Here is a 16,653-nt window from a genome sequence, read left to right as displayed (position 1 = left end):
TCATAAAGGCCATATATGAAAGACCCACAGCTATTATTATCCTCAATGGGGAAAAACTGAGAGCTTTTCCTCTATAATCAGAAACAAGAGAGGGATGTCCACTCTCACCACTGTTATCTAACATAGTACTGGAAGTACTAGCCTCAGCAATCAAACAACAAGGAGAAATAAAAGGCATCCAAATTTGCAAGGAAGATGTCCAACTATCACTATTTGCATGACATTACACTTTATGTAGAAAACCCAAAAGACTCCATCAAAAAATTGCTAGAACTGACACACAAATTCAGTAATGTCTCAGGACACAAAACTAGTGTACAGATATTTGTTGCATTTCTACACACCAATACTGAAGAAGCAAAAAGAAAAATCAAGGAATCAATTCCATTTACAATTGCACCAAAAACCCTAAGATACCTAGGAATAAACCTAACCACAAAGGTAAAAGATCTGTACTCTAAAAACTTATAAAACACTTATGAAAGAAATTGAAGAGGACACAAAGAAATGGAAAAACATTCCATGCTCATGGATTGCAAGAACAAACATTGTTAAAATGTCTATTCTACTCAAAGCTATCCACACATTTAATGCAATCCCTATCAAAATACCACCAGCATTTTTCACAGAGTTATAACAAAAAATCCAAAATTTGCATGAAACTGCAAAATACTCCAAATAGCCAAAACAATCCTGAAAAAGCAAAGCAAAGCTGGAGGCATCACTATTCCAGACTTTGTACATTACAAAGCTGTAGTGATTAAGACAGTATGATACTGACACAAAAACAGACATATAGATCAATGGAACAGAATAGAAAACCCAGAAATGGACCTATAACTATATGGTCAACTCTGTCAAAGCAGGAAAGAATACCCATTGGAAAAAAGACAGTCTCGTCTAAAAAAGGTGTTGGGAAAACTAGACAGTAACACACAGGAAAATGAAACTGGACCACTTACTTACACCATACACAAAACTAAATTCAAAATGGATGAAAGACCTAAATGTGAGACAGGAAATCATCAAAATCCTAGAGGAGAACACAGGCAGTAACCTCTTTGATAGTGGCCGTAACAACTTCTTACTAGATATGTCTCCAGAAACAAGAGAAACAAGATCAAACATAAACTATTGGGACTTCATCCATATAAAAAGCTTCTGCACACAAAGGAAACAATATTCAAAACTAAAAGGCAACCTTTGGAATGGGAGAAGATATTTGCAAAGGACATACCTGATAAAGGATTGGTATCCAAAATCTATAAGGAACTTATCAAACCCAACACCCTCCCCAAACGATTAATCCACTTAAAAATGGGAAGACATAAATAGACATTTTTCCAAAGAAGACATCCAGATGGCTAACAGACACATGAAAAGATGTGCATCACTCATCATCAGAGAAATACAAATCAAAACTACAGTGAGCTATCTCCTCACGCCTATCAGAATGGCTAAAATTAACAACTTAGGAAACAGTAGATGTTGGTGAGGATGTGGAGAAAGGGGAACCCTTTTACACTGTTAGTGGGAATGCAAACTGATACAGCCCTTCTGGAAAATAGCAGGCAGGTTCCTCAAAAAGTTCAAAATAGATCTACCCTATGTACAGCAATTGCACTACTAGGTATTTACCCTAAGGATACAAAAATACTGATTTGAAGGGATACATACACCCTGACGTTTATAGCAGCATTATCAACAGCCAAATTATGGAAAGAGCCTACATGTCCACTGACTGATGAATGGATAAGGAAGATGTGGTATATACATATATATAGCATTACTCAGCCATCAAAAAGAATGAAATCTTGCCATTTGCAACAACGTGACTGGAGCTTTATGCTCCAGTATTATGAGTATTATGCTAGAGTGAAGTAAATTAGTCAGCGAAAGAAAAATACCTTATGATTTCATTCATATATGTTATTTAAGAAACAAAACAAAGGAACATAAGGGGGAAAAGGAGAAAGATAAACGAAGAGACCTTAAAAAACATTTTTAAATGTTTATTCATTTTTAATGTTTTATTTATTTTTGAGAGAGAAAGAGAGACAGAGTGTGGGTGGGGAGGGGCAGAGAGAGGGAGACACAGAATCTGAAGCAGGCTCCAGGCTCTGAGCTGTCAGCACAGAGCCTGACAGAGGACTCGAACTCAGAAGCCCCAAGATCTTGACCTGAGCCAAAGTCAGAGGCTTAACCAATTGAGCCACCCAGGCGCCCAATGTTTATTCATTTTGAGAGAGAGAGCGACAGAGACAGAGAGAAAGCACGCGTGCACGAGAGAGAGAGCGGGGGAGGGGCAGAGAGAAAGGGAGACACAGAATTGGAAGCAGGCTCCAGACTCTGAGCTGTCAGCACATATCCCCATGTGGGGTTCAGAGTTATGAACCATGAGATCATGACCTGAGCGGAGGTAGGACGCTTAACCAGCTGAGCCACTCAGGCACCCCACGACTCTTAAATACAGAGAACAAACTGAGGGTTGCTGGAAGGGAGGTGTGTTGGGGGATGGGTTAAATGGGTATTAAGTAGGGCACTGGTTATAATTAGCACTGGCGAATTAATTCACAGAAGTGCTGAATCATTAAATTCTACATCTGAAAGTAATACTACACTGTATGTTTACTAACTGGAATTTAAATAAAAATGTGAAACTTAAAAAAAATTAAAAGATGAAGCCAGGAGGTCCAAGATTTGAGTAACAAGAGTTCCAAAAACACAGCCAATAAAATGTAAAGAATGAAAACACAAAGAGATAATTGAAAAAATTTTCCAGGCTGATGAGTCCTAGTTCTTCAGAATTAAAGGACCCAAGACTGAACAAAAAGAATTTAAAAAGACAAAAAGACCTACATCACACTGTGAGATTTCAAAACTCTAAGAATAAAGAAATGATTTTAAATTTTTCCCAGGGAAGACAGTTACCACAAGGTATGTGAACCACACTGGCATTGAACACACTGAACACCAAAAGCATTGAAGCAATGTCTTCAAATTTGACAAAATTGTCTTTAAAGGTACAAATATATCAGTAGACCATCAATCAACTATAGAGAGAGAAAAGAAAAATATTTCCAGAGACTCAGCAAATATACCTCTTTGTGCTTCCTTTTCTTAGTAAGATCATTAAGAATTTCTCCATCACAACTAGGGTGTCCAAAAGGAAAGAAAGAAATTGGCCTATAGGAAACAGTATACGGGACACATATTAAAAAAGGTGTTTGTTCATCTAAAATTAAAATGTAAGCAGTCATTCTATGTTTTTGTTTGCTAGAGCTGGCAACTCTAAAATCAGGGTCTGATCTTATGAGGTAGACAAGTCCCAGAATTAAAGCTATTTAGTAGACCTACAATTTGCCAGGTCCCGAGTGAGAGAAAACAGAAGCTCTGCAAGGTAGGCCTTCAAAGAAAAGGGGGCCTCTGAAAAATGGTGTGATTGTGATGGTAAAAAACCTTGTGGCCCTGATTAAACCTATTCAAATAAAAAAGTACAACACCTTCTAGGTCCATCCATGTTGTCACAGACAGCAAGGTTTCATTCTTTTTTTTTTTTTTTTATGGCTAATATTCCATTGTGTATATATACCACAAAACAATTGGACAAATAATGACAACAAAAGAGAAACAGACTTGTAAATATAGAAAATAGGCTGGTGGTTGCCAATGGGGAAGGGATAAGGGGATAGGCAAAATAGGTGAATGGGGATTAAGAGGTACACATTTCTAATTATAAAATAAATAGGTCACGGGGATGAGAAGTACAGCGTAGGGAATAAAGCCAATAATATTGTAATAACTTTCTGTGATGACAGGTGGTAACTACCCTTAACATGGTGAGCATACAGAAATGTATAGTTGTCCAATCACTATGTTGCACGCCTGAAACTAATGTAACATTAGAAGTCAACTACAGGTCCATTAAAAAATTTTTTAAAAGGAAAAGAACTTGCTGGCAAATAAAATATTATAAAGAATGTCAATGCCCTATGTTAAAGCAAACAAAAATGTGGGATGATACCAAGCCACTAAAAGAGCATAGGATTTGACTTTAATACCAGTGACCTAGTAGACGTGAAAATGTAATGGCCTGGTATTGAATAACATTTACACAGTTATAACAAAATAAAAGTCTCTTGTTTCCAACTTCTAGAATCAACCTACCAGTAGTTCTACCAGTAGAACATGAAAGGTCTGTTAAAGTTGCAGAACTGAACTTAATGACAAATTTGATTCTATAAAGGGTAAATATAGAAAGTGGAAGGTGAAATGGAAAAGAAGGAGGGAGAGAAGGGGTAGTAGGATAATATCCTCCTTTTTTATAAAGAGAAGTCAAAACACTGACAAAAGTTAATGGAACAAGAAATAGAGGCATTAATATACTATTTAAAGTCACAAAAGTAACTATGTGAAAATCTAAAGGTTAATAATCTAACTGCAAACAAGGGAGGAAGACGGGATCAGGAAAAGAGATAATATAAAGGAATTAAATATTTTTCATAGCAGGCTGTCAATGGCTACTTCTAACGTTAATAAAGCACAAAACAAAAGAATACGTATATTAAAGTTATGCAGAAAAAAAAAAAAAAAACAACACCAGAAGAACTAAGACCAGTGTAATAGACTGAATGTGTTCCCCTGCAAATTCATTTATTGAAATACTAACCCCCAATGTGATAGTACTAGGAGATGGAACTTTTGGGATGTAACTGGAGCCCTTGTGAGCAGGATTGCTCTTATGAGAGTGCTCTTATGAGAGACCCCAGAGAGCCCCATCCTCCATTTGAGGATGCAGAGTGAGGACTGCTGTCCTCAGGGTGGGGAATGGGTCCTCACCAAGAACCTGACCACGCTGGCACCAAAATCTTGGACTTCCAGTCCCTAGAACTGTGAGAAATTAATTTCTGTTGTTTATAAGTCCCTCGGTTTATGGCATTCTGTTATAGCAGCCTTAACTTACTAAGAGAACCAGAGAGAAGAGATGGTCTCTGTGGAATGAAATTGTGGGTAAGGAGTGCGGACAGAAGGCCATTGCTTTTATTGCTTTTATAAGCTCTTCATTAATGTTTGGTTTACTTTCACATGTATTTATTGTATTGATATAGATTTTAAAAATTAAATCAGGTAGTAAGTACACCTGGACTTGTAGTGTATTCAAACAAATTTGTGAGAACTCTTTGCCATTTTATGAGAGGTTCTACAGCAAATTGAAGACAAATTTTATTGCTTGACTTAGATGCCAAATTGATGCAAAATTTAAATGGAAGGGTTTTGTCCTCTTAATATTACTGTTTCTTTAACTAAACCTTATAATAAGGGATGGGTATTTTAATCTAATTTGGTAACTGTGCTGCATCAGACAATATTCAAAATTGTTTTAAGCACTTGTTATAAGCTGAAGTTTTTGTAGTAGCCAGAAGGTGGCATCAAAATCAATTGAGTGGAAATCCCCAAGAAAAGGAGCATACTCAAATATCAAGAATAACTTCCCTAAAACTCAACAGGCAGAGAGAGTTACATCAACAAAGCACTCCATTTCCTTTGAGGTCTCTCTTTTTCATCTGTTTCAACATTTTAGAAAACCCCCAGTGCTTCCCCTAGCATCCTTTTGGTTAGGCATGGATAAAAAAAAGCACACAGTAGCCAAATTCTACATCCTGAATACTACCACACCATCTCTTAACATGGAATTTACGCTTAGTTGTAAGGAATGTCTTTGAGAATGGAGAATCTAGTGGTGTTGTGTGTACATAATGACACTAACAAGTATAAATACCCTGTTACAGTCCAACAAGTATTTTCCGGACTGTATTGTTTGGGATGCCTAAATTAATGCATTTTACAATAGTAATTTATTTGTGTGTGTTTTAATTAAATGATAGTTTACCCATTTATATTCAAGATTTTTAGGACTGGTAAACATACGTTATAGGACTATATCATAATTTATTTAATCAATCTCCTATTGATAGTAATAAAATGGAAATAGCCTAAATGTCTACTATTTCTTTTTTTTTAATTTTTTTTAACATTTATTTATTTTTGAGACAGAGAGAGACAGAGCTTGAATGGGGGAGGGTCAGAGAGAGAGAGGGAGACACAGAATCTGAAACAGGCTCCGGGCTCCGAGCTGTCAGCACAGAGCCCGACGCGGAGCTTGAACCCACAGACTGGGAGATCATGACCTGAGCCGAAGTCAGACGCTTAACCAACTGAGCCACCCAGGTGCCCCAAATGTCTACTATTTCATAGTACCTATATCACTATAACATTAGAAAATTTTATGCAAATTTCCACTAGATAAGTTTCTAGGATGAAAACTGCTGAATCAGAAAGAATAAACAAATTCTATAAATATTGTATAGAGGCCACTTTTGATATTTATTTATTTTTTTTTTTTAATTTTTTTTTTTTTTCAACTTTTTTTTTTATTTACTTTTGGGACAGAGAGAGACAGAGCATGAACGGGTGAGGGGCAGAGAGGGAGGGAGACACAGAATCGGAAACAGGCTCCAGGCTCCGAGCCATCAGCCCAGAGCCTGACGCGGGGCTCGAACTCACAGACCGCGAGATCGTGACCTGGCTGAAGTCGGACGCTTAACCGACTGCGCCACCCAGGCGCCCCGATATTTATTTATTTTTGAGAGAGAGAGAGAGAGAGAGCACAAGCGAGCACATGAGCAGGGGAGGGGCAGAGAGAGAGGGAGACACAGAATCTGAAGCAGGCTCCAGAATCATGACCTGAGCCGACTGAGCCACCCAGGCACTCCAAAGCCACTTTTAGACAACAGGCTTGAGCACTGGAACATGATTGAGGCAGAAGGGCCCAAAGTGACCAAAACCCCCTGGCTGGATACAGACAGGCCCATCAGGCAGCCTACCTCAGAATGTCCATAGGCCCTAACCAATAAATGGGCTACTTATAACCAGTCATAGTTACCAAAACAGGATATTCCATAGGTCACCGTACCTCCTCACCTTCTTCCTTTAAAAACAGCCCCTACCCACTGGCCTCCTTGCAGACAGCCTCTCCTCTGCTGTCCTGCCCACAGCTCCCTTGCTCCGTATTCAATAAACGTCTCTCTCCTTTGTTGCCTCAGGTGAATTCTTTTCACTGTCTGTGCCACCAGCTTCCACGTGATTGTCATCCCACATTTGGAGGCCCCATCCACTCAGGTGAGATATTACATTTAGACACCATATGTTTGATAAAATGTGATAAATATTATATTTCACTACTACAGTAGAAAAGGATATGCTTTTTTCTCCTCACTTTGATCAACACTGTCAGATTTTAAGGTTTTTAATTTGGTAATAAGCAAAAATTTTAATTTGCTAATAAGCAAAAAAAATGTATTAATTTGCATTTCTTTAACTATGGGTGAACAGTGCTTTCTATTATTATTGACCATTATTTGTTTTCTGTTTACGACTTTTACCAACTTTTATATTGAATTACTGTGTTTTCCTCCTTGATTCTGTAGCAGTAGTTCATATAATAAAGCTATTGACCTATTGTCAGATATATATACATTGAAAATATTTTTTTCTGGATTGCCGTTTATCTTTTAACTTTGTATACAGTGAGAAAAGTGGTAATATAGTGGTAATATATTTTCAAATAAAGACTTCTTTACCCCATAATTCTATAAATATACCCCTGAATTTTCTTCTTTTACTTTATTGTATATTTTATATACAGAATCTTCAAATTTTCAGGGCTCATTTTGGTGTAAGGTAGGAGATAAATATCCATTTTATATTCATAAATAGCATTTCAATTAATTCAGTATGATTTAATAATTCATCTCTTTGCTACTGACTTGAAATCTCATCTTTATCACATTCCAAATTTATACTTATATTTATTTCTTCCTGCCTATTTCTAGGATACTTCCACAGTGCTTTAAGTGATTAAAATATAATATTTTCATAAATGTTTTCGCTTACTATTAAAAATCCTATCGTTTGAACTTTCTTGTTAAGTTTTCAAATTAATATACACTTATTATAAGAATTATAACAATTGAGAAGCTTAAAAATATACATTGGAATAGCACAGATGCAGAAAAAATATAAATTATATATTATATAATTATTGTGTGATAAATATGGTATCAGAAATCAGAGGGGAAAAGAGCATATTATTCACAACTATTTGGAGATAACTGCATATGCAACTGGAAACACATTTGATTACTACTTCAGTCCCTCTACAAAAAAGAAATTCCATGTAGATTAGAAATTTAAATATAAAAAAGGAAGCCATAAAAATATTACAGAAATATAGGTGAATGTTATTTTCCAGAGTAGGAAAGCAATTATAATCATGACACAAGATCCAGAAACTATAAAGGAAAATCAATAGAATCACTCCTTGAAAATATAAACATAAATTTTTTTTTTTTTTAATTTTTTTTAACGTTTATTTATTTTTGAGACAGAGAGAGACAGAGCATGAGCGGGGGAGGGTCAGAGAGAGGGAGACACAGAATCTGAAACAGGCTTCAGGCTCTGAGCTGTCAGCACAGAGCCCGACGCGGGGCTCGAACTCACGGACCGTGAGATCATGACCTGAGCCGAAGTCAGACGCCCAACCGACCAAGCCACCCAGGCGCCCCTATAAACATAAATTTTAATGACTCCATTACATGAGAGAAGTCCTAATTTACTATCATCTACATATTGTTGGATCTCTGTATGGTTTCCAACACATTGTTATTATAAATAAGACATTAACGAACATATCTTTATTTTGCTTTGTTTTGTCTTTGAATAATCTTTACGTGCTGAAATTTGTGATCTCCCATTTTTGTTGGAAATAAGTAGGTCATTGGCTTGGGTGTAGAACACTTATTGTTACAGAGGCCTTTTTAAAAATAGCCTATTTTAAGAGCCAGAGACATGTGTAGGATTTTTTTTTTTTTTTTTTTTTTTACTACCTGGTGCTTTCTTTGTCCTTCATAGTATGAAAGTTTTGTTGGCAATGTCTATGATTTTTTGAGTTACTGAGGTTAAAATAAGAATGCCCACCCTACTTGAGGATTTAATCCACTCTCTGATAGGCAAGGAGGACCTTTTTGTACAGGTCAGCTTGTCTGCCATAAACTCAATCTGACATGATTAAGGATTTGACCCTCCCCCCTGCCCCACTACCCAATGTCTAGGTTTTTTTTTTATTATCTGTAATGATTCTACTCTGTGAATTTTATTAACCCTTTCCTGAATCTATTATTTAATTTGTATATCTTTTGGAATAATAAGCTCCCAAGTTATGGGTGGGCAACATAGGTAACACAACAAATGTTCACACACACACACACACACACACACACACAATGTTTTGAGCCTTGTTTTTTTTTGTTTTTAGTGGTAGCAAGGGCTGTTGTTTTTGTTTTTCATCCATTCAATACCAACTTTTATAGAAACTGAACTGGTTATGAAGAACTAGGAGATCTAGTAAAAACCCGGGTATTGCACGAAATGGACCAGTGAGAAAGAGTAACATTGTTTCAAAAGTGAGATTTATGTTTTGTCTTGTTTTTAAGGTAAAAAAAAAAATAGAAAACTTGCCTTCAGAAATTGGAAACTTTTGTTATGATTAACATTAGAAAGGAATTTGATAAAACATTCTCCCTTGTTTGCTTCAGCTAGTCAATCACTGTCTCTAGTAGCCAAGTAGCCTTGAAAAACCTACCACTCGCTGAAGACTTTCTGTGTGCACCCCTTTGGGAAGTAAAGTGATTTGCCAGTAGGTACTGTGGCAAAAACAATTCTAACTGCACTGTTTGGCTACTTAGAACTCAGCCTTCCAAAAGCCCATTTCCTAAGAAATTTTAAAACACGGCTTCTGATAAAATCATTCATCCAACTCATCCATCATAATTATACTTTTACTAAGCAGAATCTTCATGCATCCCAATAAAATGCTGTATAACAATGACAACTTGTCCTAAATCATATAGTAGGAAATTTCCCAATTCCTTACAAATTGTCTCTAGGAAAAAAGGGAGGGAAAACTTCCTTTATGAATTTTAATCTTCTTACTAAGCCTACTAGGATTAATGTAAAAGTGATTTTGTCACTAGCTAGACCCCAAAACCTGGCCTTTACTGCTCACATGCTTGTATCCACCAACACTTGTCCCACATTTCCCTTAAGCTCTACTTATCTCTTAACTCAGACAAAGGACATTATGGGCATAGCATCCTGTGATGGCAAACAAAACTACCCCTCAAGCAATAATGACTTTCTGAGGAAGAGCCCTGCTGGTCCAGACCACCCAGACCAGTTTGAGCTAATCCCACAACTCACTCCTGCACAAATGGACCACGGGGTGACTTCTGGAATGACCAACAATAACCTTTACCTAATTATAGTACTAAAATCTCTGCCCAGCATGGAGCACAAGCCTCATTTATGTAACATATAATATACATATAGGCATGTTTCTTTAAGGTACATGTGTGACCGTATGCCCACTTCTACATACAATGACAAGGCTTCCCTATTAAATATTCATCCTGACCCTAAATAAAAGGAACACTTTCACTCTTGCCCAGGGAGTCACAACTTTGGAAGTTATTCCTGCGATTTCCTTATTTGGTACAAATCAAGTTTCCTTTGTGTGACAACTCACTTGGTGTAGTTTCTATCTGTGACTCACCAAGGAGCAAACTCACGTTGGTTTGGTTACAATTCCTAAGTTCCAGCTTAGACAATAAAACCAGACAAAGGAAAGGGGGCCATACTCACTCATTGGGGGTGCCCTTCTGGCCACAAAAGTGGCCCTTGCTGTCTGTAGGGTAGGCCACTCTCCTGGGGTCGCCATGTACCCAGGCTGCAGGAACAAGAAAAGACAAAAACTCTATCAGCAATAGCCGACTAAAGGCAGTCTGAATTGAGAAATTAGAATGCATCACTGCAACACATTAACCTCTCCCCTCAGTCACAGGAGATTATTGATTTTCTTCAAAGAGTAATTTCTTAATGAAAAGTAAAATAAAATATGGATGAATCAGTCAGAAAACACATTTCTCTTAATCTCTCAGGATTCATCTGGGTTGTAGCCAAAACCTGAGGTAATGCATTTAGAAAATGACATTTATTAGAATGTGAGTTAGAGGGCACACTACAAATGCTTGGTTGGCTGAAAGACACTTTTTCTAAGGCTTAAAACTGGATGACTTCATAGGAGAGCTAATAAATTTACAGCCAATATTATGATGTCATCCTTTTGGGTTATACATAAGTGAAAACCATTAAAAAATTCAAAGGAATGAAACTGTAATGCCTAATTCACATTAACTGGTTCTTTCTGACTTCATGTGACATTCTAAAGGCAAATATTAGCAACTTTATTGCAATATATAATAAAGATTTGCTGTACATTTTGTCTGTTAATCTCAAAGCTTACTACAAATACCAAGTATTCTCAAACTTCACAAAAACAAAAACTTGATTCTGTTTTCCCGGAAGATGCTGGGCTCCACCTCATACAGACTCATCACGCTTATTTTCCAAGAATTAGAAACTTGACTGACAGCTAGACTACAGAATGACAGAAAGTAACATGTGTTATCTAACTGAAGGTTTCTAAACTTTTTTAGTTTGAAAAATCCCTAAAAACTCTAGAAAATGCATTGGTCATGTAGTACTACTTGCCTCTGCATACAGAAAACAGATCTCTTTGTCCGTTGCTTCCTTTAACATGTGCCCAGCTATATCCTCACCCACATTTGTCGGATTTGACAGTTCATGTAATAATTCAGTCACCCTTATGTACATGGCCTGTGTGACTTGAGAAGATACAAAAAAATCAATTCTGAATGAGGATCATATAATATGGAAGAGAAATTTTTCACAATTTTTCTCATCCACGTCTTTCCTTTTAGTATCTAAGTACCCAGAAAAGTCTCCTGTGTCTCATTCTTTCTTCAATGTCATGAAGGCCAAATAGGCTTCATCTTCTAATTGTCTTACAAAATCTGACTACATTCAGGCAGTCCTCTGCTGCCTTATCTTCTTGTCTTTATTTCCCAGAAGAAAGTAGATTATAAATAAAGAATTTAAATGTCATCTAAGCATTCAGTGGACAATGTCTCTGGATACTATTTAATTATATTGTTTTTATATATTATTTTTGTCACATTTTGGCTAAAACTAAGAGGTTCAATTTTACCTATCTTCTGTAATGTATTTTTAAATTTTTCCCTGAAATATTTTATCCCTTTTCCATACAAATATTAATTCAGAAATGGCACCTGAAGGAGTATTTAGATTAGCTAGGTTGGCTACTTAATATATTTATGGCCCTGAGTAAGTTGCTTGTTTTAGTCTTGGCTTTCTAATTTGTTACTGTAAAAATGGGTATAATAATGCCAAACCCCATAAGAATGTTGGTAATATGAAAGAAGATAATATAATAGAAAGCCCAACTGCTTGGCATGAAGTATGGACTTGGTAATGTTAGTTCCTGTCTTATTTAGGTTTCCCCAAAACCAAACCCTGAGACAAGGACTTTGCTACAGTTAGGTTAATTTGGGAGAAAATTCTAGGAAGCTTAAGTGGGAGTGAGGGAAGGAAGAAAGCCAAAAAAGGGAATATTAACAAGTGGGATACTGTTGGGAGCCATGGTGACTCCATCCTGCTGGGGACCTTCTGAGGAACCATATAGAACATGTTTGTTGGTGGGCGTGATGACATAGTCTACCATAGCCGCAAGCAAACTCTGAAGAACCGAGGGAATGTGGGGTAGGACATCAGCAGAATCTGCTATGATTTCCTTTCCCTTTTTCATAAATCAATTAACCAAAGAATTTGCTAAATGGCCATTGTGTGTGCTGTATGAGAAGTCAATTTATGTCAGATTTCTTAAGAAACGCATGAAAAGGAGACGATAAAATTTGCAAGAGCCATAGAGAAGAGATGGGACCTGGGAAAGACTGAAAAATGACTAGGACTCGGACAGGTGGCCAGGAGCAGGGAAGAAATTACAGACTGAGGAAACAATAGAATAAGAGCTTTGGTGTATTAATTGCTCACAATGTATCAGGTACTATGCTAAAAGTATTACATCCATTGTCTCATTTGAGTCCCACAATAGTTCTATGAGGTTGATATCATTTTCACCTTAACTCTATAGATAACTGTAGCTCAGAATTTTATTTACTTCTCAAGGTCACACAGTTTTTCAGTGGCATAAGCAAGGGTTTGAATTTAGGTATGTTGCTGTCTAAGGCTCAAGCTTTAACCACTGAGCTCAAAGCTATAATGCTACCCATTAAAGGATAAATTAGGAATGAGCCTGTTAACAGTGGGAAACAATATGGATGTCAGCAACATGAGGATCAGCAGTATGTTGGACACATATGGTAGGAAAGGAGATGACACCAGTAATTTTGGAGCCTTTGTCATTTGGAAAGAAAAAGCTTTGTACTTGGCAGAAGAGGGAGAGTATCTGGTTGAGAGGCATCGGATGCCTGGGAACAAAGGAGAAGGGGGCGGGGAAGATCTAATTATCAAGGGAAGAATTCTTTCTTGATTCTGTAGTTTTGAATTCTAGCAGGTGGCTGTGTTTACTGAGTTGCTGCTACACCTCTCCAGGCAGACTCTGGCACAGAAGTTGTGCTGCAGATCATCTGTGTTTGAGCTGTAACATCAAATCTGTGACCTAGAAGCTTCAAGAGCCAGTTCAACCAAGTCCCCACAGTCAAGGATATCTAGTTTTCTCTTTAATTTTTTAAAATTTATTTTGAGAAAGAGAGAGCATGCACATGCACAGGGGAAGGGCAGAGAGAGGGGGAGAGAGAGAATCTCAAGCAGGCTCCTCACTGTCAGCACAGAGCCTGATGCAGGGCTCAGTCTCACAAACCTGGAGATCATGACCTGAGCCAAACAACTGAGCCACCCAGGCACCCCTAGTTTTCTTTATCTTCTCCATCAGTTCCTGTCTTCCCACACCTGCACTGGAAGAACTTGACTGGGGGGAAAAAAAGAGGAGAACAAGGAGACGTGCAACAGCAGCATTTTGTCTGTTAATAAATTAAGGGATTTCTCACATTTTACTCCTTTTTTTGGAATTTCTCTATTCATGGCAATTTTAGGAATGTGCTGTACAATATGGTAGCCATTAGGCACTCATGTCCACTGAGCATGTAAATGTGGCTTACCTGAATTGAGACACATAATAAGTGTAAAATCCACACCAGATTTTAAAGACAGTATGTAGAAAAAAAAGTATAAAAATTTCAATAATTTTTATATTGAGAATATCTGAAATGATAATAGTCATTCTTAAATATATTATTAAAATTAATTTCACTTGTCTCTTTTTAGTCTCTTAAATATGGCTACTGGAAAATTTATAGATGACTCACACTTTGTTTTTCCCAGACAGATCTGTTCTAGATTATTTCTCCACAGTTGTCAAGGGCTTTTCATATAAGGTGATTAATAGTGCCGTAACATCACATATTTTTGTCAGTCCTTTTCTAACCCCATTATGCCCAATGCATCTTTTTTTATAACTAATAATTTGCCACATTCCTTTTACAATCTTGAAATAATACAGGTAACAATACTTACCCATATATAGACTTTCTTTTAAAATATCAATAACATGGGGCACCTGGGTGGGTCAGTTGGTTGAGCACCCAACTTCAGTTCAGGTCATGGTCTCATGATTTGTAAGTTCGAGCCCTGCATCGGTCTCTCTGCTGTCAGCGCAGAGCTCATTTTGGATCCTTCCCTCTCTCTCTGTCCCTGCCCTGCTCATGCTCTCTCTCAAAAATAAATAAAATAAAATATCCATAACATGTCCTAATGTAATGTAAATGAGAAAGAAAAAGAAAACTTATAATTAAATAGTGTGCATATCAACATGCAAATGCTCACAAGTGACTAAATCAAAAGACAGTGAATTAAGTCAGCACATGCACCTATAAATAGGCTCATTGAATGTAACAGCTATAACTACGAGAAAATGCAGGTGTATCGTGTAGGAGACTTAAATAATACAAGTGTGCTGTCAGTGATAGACTTCTCCTAAATGAACAAATTATAGTCTATTTTAACAAAAAAGTACACTATTTCTTCAAATTCCCTTGGTATTTACTGAAACTATGCAAAAATAACATTTGTTACTTAAAAATGAGTTGTCATCTCCATGAGAGGGACATGGGAAAGTCCGGCAAGAAATGGGACATTTCCTGGTTGTGTAGGACTATCCTAGATATTACAAGACATCTACCTTTCCCAGATCCCATCCACTAAATGCCAGGAGTACTCCCCTTAAACACTGTGACAATCAAAAAAAAAGATTCCCTAGGCAGTCCTACTGCTTTGATTGAGATCCATTGCTTTGACTGAGGTCCATTGATTTGCATGTTCATTCACACTCTTATAATTTGAGATATATATACACATATATACGTGTATATATACACATATATACGCGTGTATATACACATATATACACGCGTATATACATACACACACACACACACACACATACACACACACACACACACACACACACACACACATATCCCAGATTATCTTTTTTTGCTTCCAGATTTTATGGGGGGATATGCTATCATGGAGTTCTTTTTTTTTTTTTTTAATTTTTTTTTAACGTTTTATTTATTTTTGAGACAGGGAGAGACAGAGCATGAACAGGGGAGGGTCAGAGAGAGGGAGACACAGAATCTGAAACAGGCTCCAGGCTCTGAGGTGTCAGCACAGAGCCCGACATGGGGCTCGAACTCACGGAATGCGAGATCATGACCTGAGCCGAAGTCGGATGCTCAACCGACTGAACCACCCAGGCGCCCCAGTTCTTTCTTATAATTTACTCCCATTTACTTTTATTCAGCTGATCACTATCTATGGTGACTTTCAAATATGTCCATAAATTATTTCACGTTTTTCCGTGGAGTCTGGACTAGACTTGCTTCTAATGAATACAACGTGGCAGAAATTACATTTGGGTGACTTCCAAGAGTAGGTCATAAAAGGCATTGCAGCTTACTCTTTGCTCTCCTTTAGATCACTAGCTTTAGGGCTTGAGGTACTCGGAAAGTCCTATAGAAAAGCCCACATAGTTGTCAACAGTCACTAAGAACTGAAGCTTCCTGCCAACATTAATGTAAGTGAGCCATCTTGAAGGCAGATTCTCCTTGAATCTGAAGGCAGATTTGACTTTAGTCAAATCTTCAGCTGAATGCAGCCTTGGTTTAAAATTGACTACAGCCTCATGAAGCCATGAACTCAAAGCCAGAGCCACCTGGTTAAGCTGTTCCCAACTTCTGACCACAGAAATTGACATGTGAAACATTCCTTGCTTTATGTTGTCAATTTTCAGGGTAATTTGCTATGTAGCAATAGAGAACTAATTACCACATAGCTTTTAGAAATATTTTATATACTTGAAGGATTCAGTTAAATTATCTTTCTGTTCTCCAATATAAATATTTATAATAATTAAATCCTCTTTTCTATTTGATTTATTTTGCTATGTTATTTAACTCACAGCTACAATTGCTAGGATTTTAGTAATTTTTGTTTCTTCACTACATGATTTAATACATGGAGTCCTCAAATTGATTTAGATATTCCCTAGGACCTAACTAATTATACACTATCTAATAT

The 16,653-nt window shown here is 37.0% G+C and overlaps 1 protein-coding gene across 6 annotated transcripts in view; it reads right to left on the bottom strand.

Moving 5' to 3' along the window:
• The window catches only part of SLC44A5 (solute carrier family 44 member 5), a 370,056-nt gene that overhangs the window by 71,354 nt on the left and 282,049 nt on the right, over positions 1-16,653 (bottom strand). For all 6 annotated transcript variants that reach the window (XM_058716941.1, XM_058716936.1, XM_058716942.1 and 3 more), the window contains one exon: positions 10,759-10,843. In XM_058716941.1, coding sequence (XP_058572924.1) covers positions 10,759-10,843 — 85 coding nt within the window. The remainder of the gene's footprint in view (positions 1-10,758; positions 10,844-16,653) is intronic.

Source organism: Neofelis nebulosa, chromosome 2, assembly GCF_028018385.1.
Source record: "Neofelis nebulosa isolate mNeoNeb1 chromosome 2, mNeoNeb1.pri, whole genome shotgun sequence".
NCBI classification, from domain to species: Eukaryota; Metazoa; Chordata; class Mammalia; order Carnivora; family Felidae; genus Neofelis; species Neofelis nebulosa.
Note: the sequence above shows the minus strand (reverse complement) of the source record. Positions and strands in the feature narration are given on the sequence as shown.